An 18,779-nucleotide genomic window follows, 5' to 3' on the forward strand; every position below is an offset into this window, starting at 1 on the left:
AATACCTATCATATTAGAGGACAAGGTAGAATGCCATTAACAGAATTCAGACCAAGAGTAGATAAGTTCATAAAAAATTGAGTGGGATACTGAATCCCAAAGATTAGGAATAGTACAGTGTTACATGGCATTTTGTGAAAATTGCAATGAATAAGCTATTAGGTAGATACTGGTGCTACGGGATAGAGAGAAGAGGCGACTTGAAAAAGACTATTGCAGCAGATGTCAGGTAGTAAAAGAAAACAGGTATATAATTTGGAAAAGAAATCCAGACATTTATAACAAAATTTAGATGGAATATAACAATTGATACCAGAGCAACAGAGTGTGGTAAAGGTAAGTCAAATAAACAATAAAGATTGCTCAGAAAGTGTGTGTGTGGGGGGAGATGGGCAGGTTACATGAATATATCTATCAGTATTGATACATGAAGAATTATCCAAGAACTTTCTCTCCATAAATAGTCAAACTGTCTTGTTAAACAGAAATGAAATCATCTACTTACTAACAGATTTTGCAAAACTCTTCAAGTTTGCTTTTTCTTTGCTTCCTAAACTCATCAAACTGCCACCTGAAGAAAAAGAAATAAGCAACGTTACAAAAGAATTCACCAGCATGTATAAAATTTATCTATTTCTGTTTAAGTTCAACTGAAAATAAAATTTCATAGTTATATTCCATAGTTAGTTATGAATTCCTAGAATTCCTTTTATGGGACTCCTGCAGCTTTAAGGTTGCACCCCAGATACTTAATCGTTGCCCCCTGCAGAGCGAGGTAGTGTCAGGAATCAGACGAAAAATGGGCCATCCACTCATATACACATGTATATACATAAACACCCATACAAATTCATATACATATCAATTTATACACATACAGAGACATACACATGTACATATTCATACTTGCTTGCCTTCATCCATTCTTTTATACTGTATTTATTTACTGTTTCCTGCATTAGCAAGGCAAGGTTGGGAACAGGTGTAGAGTGAACTATTCCAATATTCCCAAAACCTTTTATGCTCATAATGCAACTCCCACAGGAAAGGCACCAAGCACAGACTACTTATAATTGCCCTTGTACTCTCTGCTTATAAATGCATATACAATTGAGCATGAGGTTAAAACAGATACCTTACATAAGTTTACAAAGCTGTATAAACATGATCATACACTCTATATCAAATGCAAGTATAACAAAGGTACAAACCACACTAAACAGAACACTGAAACCAATCACCAGATACCTAGCAACCATAAACAGTGAACACCTGCACAGTGAAACAGTAATATTTCCTATACATCTCTTATCAACATATTGCTCACTTCTTCATAACAACAAAACCCTTGTCACCAAAAGCCCCCCATAACCAAACACTGACCCCCAGGTAGAAATAATATAATGATAAAAGGAAATCAGTAGTCTATATTGTACTCAAAGATCATCTCTCCCTTAGTGAATTGACAAAAGATGTCCACATCATAATTACTACAAACCTCACACATCCACCTTCCCAACCAAGCATTAAACTCCAAGCCATCAAACATGCATACATCTGAAACCACACTCCTTAAGCATGTATGAGCTTCTTTTCCTTTTGTGTTCTGGACACCATCTATCTCCAACTTTACAAATACCAATTCATCATACCACAAGACCCCTCACACCCAAGATGCTACTTCCATAATGAAGATGCTGAACACTTACTCTTCAGTTAAACTAGAATCAATTTACTCAGATACAGACACATCATTACACTTCATAACCTGTGGTTCCAACCAGCGGATGTGCTCAGCTTTCTCAGCAGAGAAGGAACTTCATAGATGGGGATATGAGGGAGGAAGTATACGGAAGTGGTAGTACCTGACTGTGGTGAGATTCACTCTAAAGTAGCAGTACACTTTTTTGGCTGAGCTCTTACAGACATTCAACTTTATGTAATTTCAAAACAGCTTCAGCCTGTTGAAATGATTAACACTTGCCATTTACTTATTATGTGATTATGATGACATCAAAGTAATTCATAAGTTTATTACCTAAATTCTTAAGTGATGTAATGGACTTATTTTTCTCTTTCTTGTTGGAGACATCCAGGAGGGATCCAGATTTAACAATGAAAGCTACCTTAACCTCCAGCTCACCCCTCTCCTTCTCTCCCTTCTTACGATCTTTTTCTGGTTTTCCCTTAAGACGATGCCATCTGAAAAACATCAAAATGAGGTAGTACACCAAAACACATTAGTATGCTTCAAGTGAGATCTTAGAATAAGCATTGTTCAACTGATTCATACGATATCTCCATTCCTTATGACAGACATTGTAAAATGAAATATCAAGCCAAGACTCATAATTACATGCCTATGTTTATATTTCCTTAAAGGATAATACCTGTATATTTTTAAGAAAACCTATCTGGCACTAGGACAAAGGTCTTATGAAATAGAGTTAGTGCATGGCCATTGGCAAAAGCATTACGCATAAAGTATTTCTTCGAATGTATTTGTTGTATAAATGATGTGTGCAGTTTTTGTTACCTTTCAAATCACAGGGCAGTGATTTGAGGCTCAACTGAGGCAGGCAAGTCACTCTAGGACAGTGTTAATTCTTTTTGAATTCATTCATAATTATGCAGATTTTACCAAATTACACTTATTTCATTCACTGAATAAAATAAGAGGTAAATATTGCACATGAGATATGAAATTCATTACTAAAAAATGATCTTACTATTTTCTCACTCACCTGTTTCTGGGTCTTTCATAAACATCAAATTCAGAGAGTGGAAGCTGAACTTGGCCCAAGAACTCGTCGAGACCCAGGGCATTGCGATGATAAACTGTCAGGTTAAGTGAAGCTGTATTTCCATGGGATGGGATTGCTCTGAGTGGAAAAATACAACAGTAAAACATGATACCTATTTCTCTTTTTGTAACAAAACTTTTGCAATGAAACTTCACACAGCTATGAGGTTCATGCAGATTCTAAGTAATTTCTTTAAAATATATATAGCTGGTATTTTCCTAGTTTTTCACATACTGTGGTAGGAGTTTCATTTCCCCAGTGTTGCTAAGTTCTACAGTTTTATGTACATATTTTAGCCATGAAAATGGTATCTTTTTGAGACATGTCATACTGTTTCAGAAACCTCTATGAATGTGAGTCTACTTACAACCCAGTCAACATTTGTCAAATCCTTTAAGTGAATTTTGATAGACTTTTATCTTATTCAAAATGTTGCTTTCTATTTTCTATATAATTTGAGGTAACATCTGTGTAGATACCACAGTAGCACATTACTAATCTGTACAGTCTATATACATCCTATGGTGAAATATGTGAAACTAATCTGTACAGTCTATATACATCCTATGGTGAAATATGTGAAAAATGAGCAGTAAATGTCCAAAGAAGTGTGAGACCACTGATATTGTTGCTCTCAAATTGTACAGGGACAAAAAGATGATCCTCTTCCAATGCTAACCTTATGGGTGTTTATGTGCCCTGTTTTCTATCCTTTAACTTCTTAATCTCTACACTTCTGTATGAAGATTAAACTGATATAAGGTCTTAGCCTCCTGCATACAATAATTTCGTGTTGATTCTCATGGGATTTGCAAATGATGAAGCTGTGGCTTGTGTTTGCATCTATGTTCCATATGAGAACCAGAAACAGCAAAGGTGTAAAAACAGTTTCATAGAGAACTGAGATTTACAATGAAGAGGCATCAGATTTTGCTTGATGTACTACAACATAAAAGGATTGTCAGGAAGCTGATGATCCTTCTTCCAAAATTTATTCATTTCTACTTCGTGCCTTTAGTATGACATGATTCCATGAGCACACCAGAAGATAGTTTGTTTCATTTCCTTCAAGTTTTAAGCATTATAAAGCATGATCTTACAACCATATTACTGAAGATTACATAAATGGTAGGATTTTATTCTGTTAGTCAGTCAGATTTTCCACTGCTTCCTCAAATACTCTAATATGTCATGTTAGTGCTCTTAAAGGTTTATTTCACATGGGCTTTTCTTCCTTTATGAAACATGAATATGACTAATGTTTGACTTTCTGAGATAACAGAATCCTAGCTCCTTCTTAAATAATATTCAGTGCCTGTGCCATTAGTATTCTGACATACTTGAAAACAGATCTGAGTTTATGGTACTGAAGCAGTGATCTTTCCAAAGTTCATAAGCACAGCTGTGAAACAAAATCAATTTGTCAAAACTGTTTACTTTTAAGGCTGATGCTGCATCATTTTAGAAATTTACTTACTATACTATCATTTGCATATGTGCACTATGTAGATGTGCAATGATATACATAAAACTTGACATAAACTGCAAATATGAACAGTGGTAGTTTGGGTTTTTTATATTTACAAAATGATTTGAGGTTTACCTTCCAATCAAATCTTTTCTACTTTGAACAGGTTTATTTTTCTTTTCTAAGAAAGGAGCAGCTATTTTAAGATGATTCACTATCAGTTTCTTTTGACTGTCATTCTTGTAAGGGGTTTACTCTAATTCTTTCTCACTAGTATGTAAAATGCTTGTTAGAAATTCTTCTGTCGTTTTCCATACTATTTTGGTGCTTTGTCAGTTGGATGGAATTTTCACATATTTATCATTAGATACATTAGATAATATATATATACATCTTACTGCAAGTATACAATTATGTTAACATTATAATTGTTTCGTTGCGACTGTAACAGTCTAAAGCTCCAGTGTGGCCTGCCAGTTCTACAACCAATGGGGTATAAAGGAGGTAAGTTTCAGACTCCATGGTAAAAGACATGGTGTCGATTATGATTACACAGTAAAAATATTCCATTTCAATATCAATAATGGCATCTGCACCTCGATCTGACTAGAGTACGAGTATTATATAACTGTCCACTACTTTTTTTACTTTCTATCGGTATTGAAAATTCCTCGATGTTTCTTGGAGAAGGATTAATTTTAGGTAAGAAAAATTTCCAACAACCATTAACAAAATACTTCTGAAGACATGGATAAGAATATATATATATATATATATATATATATATATATATATATATATATATATATATATATATATAGATAGATAGATAGATAGATAGATAGATATAGATAGATAGATGGATAGATAGGTAGATACAAAGATAATTATTTCCAGAGAAAGGTTTTATATATTTTGCGTGTTTTGTGTATGACAAACTCAGAAGTTTCGAATTGTGTAAAGTATTCTAAGTACGCGACATGATAAAGATAGCGTCTTGTAGCTAAAGAATTCTTATATAAACAATTCAAATGGCTTTTTGTAAGTGTACATAGAGAACGCGTTTCTGTTACAGAGTGGGTAAAGGGCAAACTCCAAGTAACAGGTGAAGGCAAGCAACGAACATACATTGGGTACAATACTCCACAACTGGGTGGCATGTGGGTCCAAGGACCCTGAGGGTCAGAGAAAAGGAGAAACATAGTCACTGGGAATGGTGGGACTTTACAATAGAAGGTAGGAGTAACTTTACGCACAAGATGCATTCGTAGAAAGTGTCAGGTATATTTGGACATAATAATTTGTAGATTATGCTGATGGTGGGAACAACTGAATAGAAGGAATCGTACACCAAAAGTATACAACACAGAGAGTGTACTGGTAATAATACAGATGATGAGAGGATATCCAAATACAAGGTACATAATTTACAGGATTCACATCGACGAGATATAATGGAAGGTATGGTACGGCACATCAGTAAGTGCCCCCTTCACCTTATTTACGCAAAATGATACAAGTAAAAAAAAAAAAAAATGCGGTGCACTAAAATACAATTATATAAATAAATACACAACGAACTCAACATTTCTGTAAAAGAAAATAAGTCCGCAATACTAAAGGCAAGCGTACGTTATGTCCCACAAGTACGTTGTGCTCTTGTTTTGTTAGTCAGTCTGCACAGATTAGTCAAACGTTATTTTGCAAGCCAATTTACCTTCAACAACATTCCCATAGCTGCCTCTAGCTTACGATAAAGCCGGCTAGGGTCGAAGGCCGAGGAGAGGAGGTGTCCCTCATCATTCGGTTAGTTAAGGCTGATTGTTTTAACTGCTTTGACCATTTCGCCTTGACTTGGAAGATAGCAGAGGATATGAAACACTCTTGCTACTCAGGTAAACTCGATGCAATTAAAATCGATCTTTTCGTTCATCAGAACTGATAATTTTATGAATCTTGATATCTGCAAAAATTTCTACAGAAAAGTTGATAAATTAAGTAGTGGTGTGGAAACAAAGATAAACTATTTGGCAAAATAGTGACACCTACAGGTGTCACCTAGTCCGCAAGTAACCAAACTAAAAAGTGGTCAAAGACAAATAATGTGATAAACACACAACAGTGCGACATATCTGTAAAGATGGCAACGAAGAAACTTCGAGGGAGACCCGTGAAGGTAAGACACTGGTGATAGTTCGCTTGTGTTATCTGTACTCAACATAGCCCTGACCCCAAAATCCTTCCCCTAGTCTGACCTCCGGATTCCACAAACATGGTAGGTGCCTTGTTCTATGGTTGTGGTATATCTTAAGGTAATTATGTTACCTTTAGCCGAATTTCTCCCTTTGATATCTGTAATACGTTATATTTTTTCTTCAGAAGTAGGCTATTATATGCGGAGTTTCCAGCCAAATACCTCATGCTTAATCCTGGTTTGTGATTTATCATACATTTCACTTGAGTTTCTGAAAATAATTTTCAAGTTTTAGACCATCTAGTTGAATGCTTTCCACGAACAACGCAATCTTGCCTAACTACCCCATCCCACCACTATTTCTTCCTTCATGTTTCCGTCATCCATCTTACCCATTCACCATGCATCCACCATTTCATGTCATCTACTTGTCAAAACAAGCGGAGAGAGTTTCCTGCCTCCTACCCTTGCTGCAGAAAGGTTGGGTTTTAAAATGAAACATGACGCCATCACCACACACCAAGGCGACGTGACCTCCGTGACCCGTCACATGAGAGTCAAGCTACATAAGACACCACGCTACAAGGACGACCACACATAATTGTCACTTCAGCGTATACTATTAGTCACAGGTTTCATGACATATTGTAGCTAGGTATCGATGGTAACCACGCTGTGATTATAGATGGATTAGGATTGGCAACCAAATGGTTGGCGTAATTCCAAGTGTGATGTGGATGGGTTAGTAGCCTCGTTGGCGTACTAAGTTGTGGCCGGGTGAGTCTATTCCCAAATGTGTGGCTGAGTGGCCAGGTATGTGTATAACCGAGAAGTAATTAAGAAGGGAGTGTGGCCATGTTATATTAGTGACCAAGTATTATGACCAGCCTACAGTAGTAATCAAGTGGTGAGAAGGTCCAGGCTGTAGTAGTAACTATGTTGGGGGTATATACATCCAAGTTGTAGCATTTCCCAAGAAGAAACTATGGCTAGGTTACAGCCCTAACCAAGCTGGAAGTATGGTCAAGTTTTAGCAGAAACCATGTTGGTAATACGACTAGGTAATAGCTGTAACCATGCTGCAACATGAGCAAGGAAGTTGGAAATACAGCCAGTTTTTAGCATAACTTTACAGAGAGTGCGGCTAGGATGCAACATAATCAGACGCCATGAATGGCCAGGTTTGAAGTAAAAATTTAATGGTAAAGTTATAAACTAGCGAAGCTAGTGTATAATTACCACATGATTAGTTATGAGGTAGCTGTAAGGCTAGGCTAGTACTATAGATACGTGGTCCGTGTGCCAATTGAGAGCACTAAGCTACTTAAGGTAAACGAAGTGGGTATGTATGGCTACGTTACGGTATGGTCACGAACTGAGTGTTGTAACCATGTGGTTAGGTAAACTAGGCTGGCACAATAAGTCGCACATGTGGCCTGGTGAGAGTACTAACCAAGTAGCACGTGAGGTTATGTGAACATAGCAGCTAGACTCAACAGCTGGTGGGTCTCCCTCTACTCTGAATCATCACTCCTCCACCAGCCTTATCTTTTTACTTATCATAGACATAATTCTCTCCATTACTAGCTCATAATCAACCATAGTAATAATGCTTACATCATTGTAAACACACTACGGCATAGTGCTTTCTTACATCTCACAAAGTTATATATGTGAAATTACAGTGTTCTGCGATGGATTAGACAGGATTAGAAGCTACATTGTCCAAAACTCCAATCCTCCGGGATGACCCTTGACTAACAAAATACGTGCACAAAAATCCTTACGAAAATGCTTTAAAATCTGTGCACATTTCCAAACGAGACACTTAAGATTCGAGAATTATAAGATTAAAGAATTTACATTAATGATTTAAGTGTCATTACACACTTGTCCCCTAAGCATACGTACGCGCGCGCACATGCAAACATGCATTCAGTCCGTCCTTTATTATCCCTCAAGTTCCCCTTATCTTGAGTTTCGCCTAGTTTCTCATGGCTGCAGCTGTTTTCCTAATACGTCATTTGATGGGTAGCATTGGCCGGAGAAACAGACGATTGACAGCAGAAGCGATGGTTGCCTTGGGTATGGAGAAAGAACGTGGCGATCACGTACCGGGGTCGCTCTCATGCGCGCGCACTAACCACCTGACAGCTACCGACAACAGCAACAATTTACCATTTACAGCACAATGGTGCAACCCTTCCTTATGATGGCCTGGTCATTAGCATGTCTTTTATAAAATCTACACTTGAAGGGATGTATCTTTTCTATTGTCTGAATAAACGCTGTATTCTGCAGCTATTTCACACGCACATTTATCGACCAGCCCCTAGGTGAACATGAACACCTGAGTCAAGTTTGGGCTTACTTCCGGCCCCAAGATTTGAACCTATGCGCGTCTAACCCTAGCCGAGCGTGTGCTGACACATTCATTAACGCTGACCACACACACACACACATTGTCGACTTATACACTTTTCGCCTTAACCGATATATATAAAATTATTTGTTACTGTCCTGTGGAACCTGGTATTTCGTGTTATTTTCTTATTACCTAATATCTTGTATTGGTCCATTGAACTACAGATTACGAAATTTCTGTAAATCTTAATTAATGATAATGTATGACTGCTATTCAGTATGGTCTTTCAATCAAAATAACGTGCTGCGTATTATGTAGAATTACGTGTAGTTTATTGCTAGTATTTACATTCCTGAGTTTGCAGCGGAGATCCGGCTGACGACACGTCATTAATCCGGGTCCTGACGTCATCAGAGGCTCGTGATAAAATATGAGTTCTTTTACTGTTTAATTGGTTTACTATTTCAATTGACAGTTTCAGTGAAGCTGTATTTATCTGAGGTCCTTTCATAAGTTATCTACAACTGTTTACATCGGTACTAGCTGGAAAAACAAAGGAAATCTTGCACTTGCGTACATGCAGACCAAAAACAGCCTTTCGATGTCTTGCTCTGTGTTGTGGATATGTTGTATATATCATCACCACCGTTACCTATCCCTTCCCCTTGCGTTTACATATCATATCACTATCGTCACCAACAAACCATGTTCGTTATTATCACCTTAATTCTTATCATCTTTATAATGTTTTGTACTTCCATTATCCACTCCAAGCTATAGATTTAGTCTCGTCCTGACAGTAAAATCTTTGTACGTTTATCTCTGTCCATCAAAAGTATATCTTAAGAATCACCTCATTCCGTTCCAGCACCCACATCCGATCCGCTATATTCCTTTGGGTTCAAAGGTCAAGTCTACTGTTGAGGGATCATACAGAACGATGGGATTAACGAAATGATAGTTCTGAAATTCACTCAAAGAGCAAAGTTTATCGGAAATTATTTGTACTTCTCTATATGATAAAGGCCTCAGGTGCTACGCGTTAAATGAAAAAAAGAATAGAGTTGAGGTAGCTACGATAGAGGAGGAATTTAAAAAGGCAAGCAGAGCAGTGTTTGTGTAAATTTTAAAGATGAATATTATTAGCTGGCAAGCGGCCGGCAGCTGGTCATGTGATCTCAGCGCAAGATTCCTGGGCAAATGTTTCTGGGGCAACTGGTGGTGTCGTTAACATATAACATCTTGAACACGACGGAACGACCCTTGATGTCCACGGTTCGACCTTTGGTTGTGATGACCTGGTTTTTGAGCCGGTCGGTGAACATGATGTTACAACCCTTGTGTATGATGACCTAGCCTGTTACCTGATAAAGTGTCAGGTCAAAGGCCAGGCCATCATACCTTGGGGTTGTACCGTTGTGATCAAGGGCTGTTCAGTCGTGCTCAAGAGTCTTAAACGTCGCTTTGAAGGGGTTATATGTGTGACTGTGATCGGCATCCGAAAAAAAAAAAAACGAGAGGATCTACCCGAGCCATCCTAGTGTGAGAATGGCGGAAGTGTATACCGTGTGCATAATTAGAATGGGTGAGCTTTCGAGGCATTATTCTCTCCTTCGCGACATCCCTTATCATCACCATCAATTTTCATAACATCATCTTAATCATAACCACGTTTAACCATCATTGTCATCCTTAATACCATCATACTCATCCTATCCCTCTTACCTTCCCCTACTTCATCAGGATCTTACTATTATCATCAGTATCATCCACACTGTAACCCCTATCAACTGCATCATCCACAATAGTGCCGTCACGTCAGCATCACCCCTATTATCATCAACCTTATCAAGAGCCTCCTTCCGTATTATTAGCCGCACTCTGCCATTATTCTCACCACAATGACGCTAGGCCACGCTTCACGCCCTACTACAGCCTTCGGTTTACTCCCTGTTGTAGTGCGTTTCTGATGATTTCTCGTTGATGTGATAGAGTATACACAATTACCTCAAAGAACGACGATTTAACCAGTTGAATGTGACAATTTAACCCCCTGAGTATGACTTCTTATATATAAGACGACTTGTGTTCAGTGTGACACATAAAGCATTGAGTACGATGACTTAACCCCTCAAGCATGATTACTTCCTGAAGTATGATGACCCCTCTCATGGTGATTAAGGATACTCAGTTCAAAGGCCAAGTCATCAAAGCAAAGGATCTCACCCTCGTGTTCACGGGTGGCATCGTTCTGTTCAAACGGTTAATATAATGCGTGTCTTCACGTACTTCTGTCTCCGTTATCAGGTGTCACCGGGCAACAGTGGAAAATGGTGAGATTTTCTTTGTAGTGTTACTCTTCAACTTCCGTGCGCCAAATGAAACTTGCAGAATATTATATTTCTAAACATGATTCTTTTTATATATCAACAGCCGTATATCATTATATTTATGGCTGACTCTAGCACAGTAAAAATTCAATTTGCTTTTATTTTGAAATATAATAGCGTTATTATGACGTAACGGTGGAGCGATGGCAGTATAGTATCAAGTACGACAGAATGATCTCATGGTAGAGTGCAGACGTTCTTATGATATATTGGGTGCAGTCGCGCGCCCCGACCATTTGTTTCCGCACTGAAAACCATATGACTTTTTAACATTATATATATATATATATATATATATATATATATATATATATATATATATATATATATATATATATATATATATATCATTATTCGCCATTTCCCGCGTTAGCGAGGCAGCGTTAAGAACAGAAGACTGAGCCTTTGAGGGAAATCCTCACTTGGCCCCCTTCTCTGTTCCTTCTGGAAAATTAAAAACGAGAGGGGAGGATTTCGTTTATGGTTGTCTCTGTATTACATTTTGTATAATACATGAGGGATCTGTAAGATTTTCCTTCAAAATCATTAGATAAGATGGATTTCACAGTTCAAGCAAAATGAATGAATAGATGCGTAATCTGTTTTAGCCAACATAAGTAATCGATATTACTAAAGCCGCAGAATATGAGTACCGTTGCAGAATGAGGCGACTGTAGGGATATGGACCAAGAAAAAAGATGTAGTGTGAAGTTAGTTTTCCTCTTGATCATGAGTGCACGATCCATGAACACGACTGTTAGACCCTTGAGTGAGATGTTACTCCTGACTCGAGACTTAAGAGTTAGGTCAAACAAAGACTAGGTCAGTATACCCAAAGGTCGTATAGTCGTGCTCAAAAGACTGTACCGCCATACATAATAGGTTAAGAATAAGTGAATCAAAGCTAAATAGTCTATGGCTTAAGTATGAATAAATCAAAGTAGTCCTAATCTTACTAAGGATACACTGGGTGATATTAAAGTATTAACATCAACACACCTTATATTTAAAGTCATGCTATTCGACCTATGAACAAACATTTAAGTACTCTAGCAAACGTACCAACCCTAGCCCTTACTCCGGGGATAGCTTCCGCAGTCTTACATTTCTCCGGGTGTCAAATGATACCGTTCACGGTTGGGGTGCATGACACCCGAGTCCAGCAACCTCTCCTCGACTCCACCACACACCGTAAACTCTACCACATAACCACCAGTGTATCATATATAACGGGCAAGATCAGACTTGCAACCATTGTGAATTCCATGTTTAGCTTAATGTAATTAAATTCTTAAAGATATCCTAGGTATTCATGGTATCCATTCTGAACTCAGGAAACATAAAAGAAACTAGGCGTCCGTCCGGTTCTGAATAAGACTCATGAGTTACGAACGAGATCTCGTTCTAACCGTATGACTTGAGTGACGTACTCATCCCTTTCTTAATGTACTCCACAATATTGAGCTTCCAGTTAACTTGAGAATGACCCATGAGCTACGAGGCTTTTAATGAGCGGCCTGGATTCTGTTTCTAACGTAAAACACTATTTAGTAAATAAGGCTTCCAGTTCTTTGCAAAAGAAACTCATGACTGTAAACTTCCAATTCTCAGCATAAGAAATTTATGAATGAACTGGGGGTTCCATTGCTTAACGTCTAACACTGATGTGTATAGCTGTACGTCTAAACGTTACAGTGAGAACCGTTGAAGCCCCGTGTTCGCTTAACTTATTCCTCCGTCCTTGCTAAACAAGATTTTCACTGGAAAATTAGCAGTAATGTTGTGTATCCTCTTGACTCTACAACCAATGGAAGGTTTCCTGGAGACCATGAGTGTATGTGCTTCATTTCCGCGTGGAAGGCTCTCACTAGGTCAAATCATATCAGTATATATATATATATATATATATATATATATATATATATATATATATATATATATATATATTCGACCTTTCCTGCTGGTTACGCCACGAATGAAGTCAACAAAAGATAGTATAGCCTCATCGAAGAACTTGCTTCAAGGAAGTTCATGCTATTGGAAGTAACATTGCCTTAAAAAGTTGTAGGACTCTTTCAAGAAAGGGCTCCTGTGACACTTATATAAATAATTGCATTTTATGTGATATACATTACATTTAATACCCAAGAGGTGTACCATCGCGTTCAAGGTTTGTAACGTCGTGCTAAAGCATCGTGTAGTCTTGCTCAAGGGTTGTACCATCATGCTCGAGGGCAGTACCGCTAAGCTCATGTCGTGTTCATGGGTCGTAACTTCGTGGTCAAGAGGTACATGGTTTTCGTACATATTATTCCAAGACATATTTTTCACCACTAAGGATTTCACGTGACAACTTCGGGATGTGTTGCAATTGACTTTTAAACGTTCTGTTCTAGACGGTCCTACTGGGGCCTATGTCACATATGCCCTTTTACCAGCGTTTATTTCACACTTAATCCTTTATGTATTGTATTTTGATTCTCTCCCTTGTATCTCACATCCTTTCTGTTGTTTTCACTCCCACCCTTATCTATCTCACTTCCTCTCTTGTCTTCAATCCCATCCTTATCTATCTCATGCTTCCAGCCGTCAACTCCCTCCACTTTCTCAACTCGTAGTAAACTTACTACCCACCCGCCATGAATCCCACTCTTTGCCTATTCCTATGAGCATCCCTCCTGTCTTTTTAAGCATCTCACGCGCTGTTCCCGTCTAACCTTTCCTTATCTTTGACAGATGCTGACTCTACAGCAAAGGTCATACTGTCAACACTTTCCAGTCCTTGTCATTCTTCCTGTCACACTCTATTAACCCTGTCATCCCTTCTCCTATCCGCCAATACCACCTTCTATTAAAAATAATGGGTGGAGTTACGGTCGCCACTTCGCCTCTATTAAAGCTAATGGGCAGGTAAGTGTTAAGTAGGTAGTGCGGGGCCGCGTGAGGCCAAGACGAACAAGGAAGGTGCTCACAGTTCACACTCTTCGGGCCATTTCACCGCCGTGTTTGCTTCTGCCTAACTTAACCAAACGTAAACGACAACTTAACTGAAACTAACAGAAACTGTAACCTAACTTAGCCTCACCAACAAAGAAGGTACTCACAGTTCACACTCCTCATGCCACTCCACCGCACTGGTCGCCTTCTCTTTGATGGATGTCTGGAACTTGTCCTTACCAAGGGCTATCACCACGAAAGCGTCGTTCGTCTCTGAGGAAGACACGGTTCACAGTTAGTCGACTGTTGTAGAGGTAGGAGAGATGACACAGAGACAACAATCGTGGGGGATGATGGAGAAACGACACACATTTACACGACAGCTGTGAAGGGGTGTTAGAAACACGACGACTCAAATTACTGATCTTAATGGAAACACGACACACAACATAAAAGAGACACAGTTTGATAACATTTGCTCTACGGTGAGAAGTCAGTTAATGTTACGTGATAGTTCTTATTTAGTAAACACAACACAAACATACTGAATGATCAAGGAGACACTACTGCTAGATGTCAGTTAGCACAGACCGCACTAGTTAAACTACTAGAATACAAAGACTTGTAGACAAGAGCTGTTGTATACTGAAAGATAACACAGGGTATAAAATGACTGTTTTGCGGCGACAGAGAAACCACAGTGTTCGAGAACAGTCTTCCTGTGGTGGAGAAAAAGATTATTAGATAACAGATGCTAGAGTTAAAAGGCAGATCCATATCACATAGCATATGGTGTGTGGACCATACATCCATAGTGTTAGGTAATACCTGGTGCTTGCTATGAGACCAGCTGAACAGCATCCGATACCTGTTGAAGGAGAGACCAATTAGATAGTATATGATACCGCCTGACGGAGAAACCAGTAAGACAGCATCTGATGCCCTGTTAAAGAAAATACCAGGTAGATAGCCTCTCGTGCATGCTAGATGGGACACCAAACAGGTAAAACAGCTGGCGCAAGGGAAGGAGAAACCATAGATGAAGATGAGGCAACAAAATGTTACATGATGTGTAATGACAGGTGAAAACCACCTGGATTTAACCATGTGGATGGAGGTAGAGACCGCATATTTTACGAAATAAGAGCACTGCCCCCACCATTCAAGTACTTCATGTCACTGCTACGATCTAGCGCCACGCCCAACGAAAATAGTGTGAGTTACAGTAACACGAACACGTGAACAACACAATTAAGGAAGAAATCGATTTCACATAATAACCAGGGGAGATGTCAGCACTGCCGTGACGTTCAACGGTCGCCGGACAACGCAGTAATGTTAATACAATATTTCCGAATCGGGCAGAGTGAATGATGGATGACTGATGAAAGAATACATAATAAATGATAGATTACCAGAGTAGTGAACAACTGACTGCAAACTGAAGTGAACGGTGAGAGTCCGTTATGAGAGGGAAGAGACACAAGCAATGGATTCGTGATCAGTGACATTAGCTTATTAAAGTGAGAAGGAAAGGTAGGTGAGGAGTGATTCATGAGAGAGCGATCATAAAGCCCAGTTTAATGCAAAGTTACTTAAGGTTAGCTGGACAGTAATTGAGGAGTAACTAATTAATGGCTGGTGAGTGACTGCTGACAAGAGTACATAAACACTGCTCAAGGAAATGAGTAATGTGCGGATTCAGCGAGTGATGAATTTGCTATCGGGATTATATAATGAACTTATCATATGATACGTTGGGCACATTTTGTACAGGAGTATTTTTAGACTGCGTGAGCGTATGACGACCTCACAAAACGGAATACTAATGAATATCCTTGCTTTAGTTTTAACAGGTAATTTGCCTACTTTTTATCAAAAAATATCGTCACTGTTAACCCTTTTGGTCTTATATATATGCGAAAATAAGGAACAATATGGCAGAGTGCTTCGCCCCTCCCCATTTATAGTTATGTTTAATTATATGTCTTTAGCCACCATACCCAGAAAGCTTAGAGACCCATAGTTTGAAGATTGTATAATGATACTATTTCAGCGGTTCTTAAGGCGGGTTTAACGTTACGCTTAAGTCCGTCTGACGTAGTGTTGCAGCAGAGAAAGTTGCTATGTGGCGTGTGGGAGTGGCGATGTCATGGCCAGCGGGACTCCCCTCTCCACCCCTCCCCATCACCTTATACCCCCACCCTGCTCCTGCTAACTTACCCCCGCCCATGAATGCGGGTGTTGGGGCAACAGTTTCTCTGTTCACACTATGTGGTGAAAGGTAAGAAGGGAGACGTAGAGAGAGGAAATGGAAGGAGAGGAGAACTAACGTGTGCGAGTGCCATTCGGTATGACTCATATATATTTTGTTTATCATGGACTTGCGAAGATTTTATATATATATATATATATATATATATATATATATATATATATATATATATATATATATATATATATAATTGTGTGTGTGTGTGTGTGTATGTGTGTGTGTGTGCGCGCGCGCGCGCGATTCCTATTGGTGTGTGACTGGAAGCAAGTTTAATTAGCGTTGCCATGTTTTTTAACCTTGTATATATATAGATTATGGCTTCACTCATATGAGTATACGCGCACACATACAAGCCTAAGGAAGGTAGTTATTCATCGACCAAGCTTGAGGGGAAGATGAAAAGTTCGGAATGGCTGTGGGTCGACACCCACGCCCATGATTCAAACCAGGGGTGGATCCGTGCTGATTCAGCCAGTAATGCTAGCCACTACACTTCCATGAAGTGATTTGGTTTAAAAAAGTTATAAAAGCAATACATTAAATCCTAAATCAATCACTTTTCGCATCGTTTAAGTAAATAATTGCCCCCTATGACATGTTCTACTGAACTTAGAACGTACGCGAACTCATGAAAGCCCTCTCAGGAATAATAAGTAGAACATGGGATGAAGATGACTAATGACATGCATTATAAGGGTGGTTCATTCAAAATTCTGTGATGATGCGGAGAGACAGAGGAACAGGTTGTTTATATTGGGTGATCTAAATTTTAAAGGAAATGTTCCACCACAAATAACGTTTTTGACGATACAAACTTAAATGATCCTACCCTCCTAAACATGGTGATCATGATTATCTAGTGAAACTTCGCTACGCAGAGCAAAACTGATGATATCAAAAAGCTAAAGTGCTCCCACCACGCTGACAGGCAATGTTTACAAAAACGACAACAATGATGTGGGGCCCGCTATCGCTCTCATCCGGTCTGGGTATATAGCGAGACTGGCACCGCATTACTGAGGAAATTAGTCATTCACTTGCTTCAGCTTATTACGTAACATTACAGACTTTATACTGATTGAATACTAACAAACTATAGCAATAGGTTTTGTTTACAACGTGTTAACGTTAACAAGACAGGTTTTTAAAGGTGAGTTTGTGGCAAAGTACAGAGAGCTATATCGAGGCTAGGCTAGGGTGGAGTGCGCGCCAACGCTTCACATCCGCCCTCCCTCACTCCACCGGTGGACGACCCTATCATACTTTATCTTTGTGCCTCCACACACGCACGCACCAGACTACAAACTACATGACCCAACGCTACAATACTTTATACATGTTACTTTCATCATTTAGTCACCAATTAGAACTCCTAGAAACAACCTTAAGTACACACAAACAAATTTATCACAAAGCTCTAAAATACTTATTTTCATTACGAGACACATAAAAACGGCACCTGTTTTTATGCATAACAGAATGTACTTACAATGACTGGAACAACAATGCTCGCATGATTGATACTATTTGTGAGATAACAATCATAAAATGGCAATGTAGGTCGTCATCTACCGTAAAACCAAAACCACAGGGATACAGTCCTCTAAGATCCGTCGCGTTGCCGTGGATCATACTTGTCCATCAATAATTAATGAGTATTGACAATCAATACAGCTTCAACACCGTTTATTTCATGCAACCAATCATTATTCGCCTTGTTCATCAGTGTTCACTGGTAACCCAACACCATTACTCCTCAAGTTCTGTTATGTATTTGTGTTATCAACCTGTTTTAGAACTGGTATAGTTTCTCCTGACGGACAATTTAACGGGGGTCAGTTATCTCAGTATCGTATCTACTCAAAACTTAGTCAATAAGTATTTAGTTATCTTGCAATGTTTAGCCTTCGGCAGAATTACGTCCATAGCACTCCCACACTTACAGCAAAGGCCTTTAGAAATAAGAGATATGAAATTTTCACGCGTAAATTAACTGAAAATTTTATGTAAATATAACAAAACGACACAAGTGACGATCCTGTTTGCATTTCCGAATTATGGCCCAAAGGCTCAAGTCCCAACATAAATCTGCTGCATTTAACCACGGACGATGACACGCACTTCTTCCTTCACTTCCGGGATCACTCTGTTTTGAATTGTCAATGATGAAACTTTTCCAACGGAATAGAAAACGCAACACCTGACAAGAGTCTGTTGTGTAGAAACAACTCCAGTGAAATTCAAGAGTAGTTTTTTACATATCATCATCTGGCAGACTAAAGGGAACTTGTAAAAAAAAAAACTCAATTAGGAATCCATTTAGAAACAGTTTCAGTGTATTCTGAC

At 38.8% G+C, this 18,779-nt stretch overlaps 1 protein-coding gene and 1 long non-coding RNA gene across 6 annotated transcripts in view; one reads left to right on the forward strand and one right to left on the reverse strand.

Annotated features, from left to right (window-relative positions):
• LOC139759191 (uncharacterized) overlaps positions 1-18,779 on the forward strand; it is a 62,958-nt gene that overhangs the window by 29,408 nt on the left and 14,771 nt on the right. Inside the window, exon 4 of one of the 2 annotated variants that reach the window (XR_011715012.1) lies at positions 2,779-3,042. The exons of the other annotated variant lie outside the window; for it this stretch is intronic. This is a non-coding gene — a long non-coding RNA (uncharacterized lncRNA). Of the gene's footprint in view, positions 1-2,778; positions 3,043-18,779 lie in introns of those variants that run through there. 2 annotated transcript variants of the gene reach the window in all.
• The window catches only part of Rip11 (Rab11 interacting protein), a 60,650-nt gene that overhangs the window by 26,772 nt on the left and 15,099 nt on the right, over positions 1-18,779 (reverse strand). For 3 of the 4 annotated variants that reach the window (XM_071681242.1, XM_071681241.1, XM_071681244.1), the window contains exons 3-6: positions 14,326-14,431; positions 2,745-2,882; positions 2,039-2,202; positions 506-571 (exon numbers count right to left, since the gene is read on the reverse strand). In XM_071681242.1, the coding sequence (XP_071537343.1) occupies positions 506-571; positions 2,039-2,202; positions 2,745-2,882; positions 14,326-14,431 (474 nt within the window). The remainder of the gene's footprint in view (positions 1-505; positions 572-2,038; positions 2,203-2,744; positions 2,883-14,325; positions 14,432-18,779) is intronic. The other variant, XM_071681243.1, reaches the window with a different exon arrangement.

This window comes from Panulirus ornatus, chromosome 32 (genome assembly GCF_036320965.1).
Source record: "Panulirus ornatus isolate Po-2019 chromosome 32, ASM3632096v1, whole genome shotgun sequence".
NCBI lineage: Eukaryota > Metazoa > Arthropoda > Malacostraca > Decapoda > Palinuridae > Panulirus > Panulirus ornatus.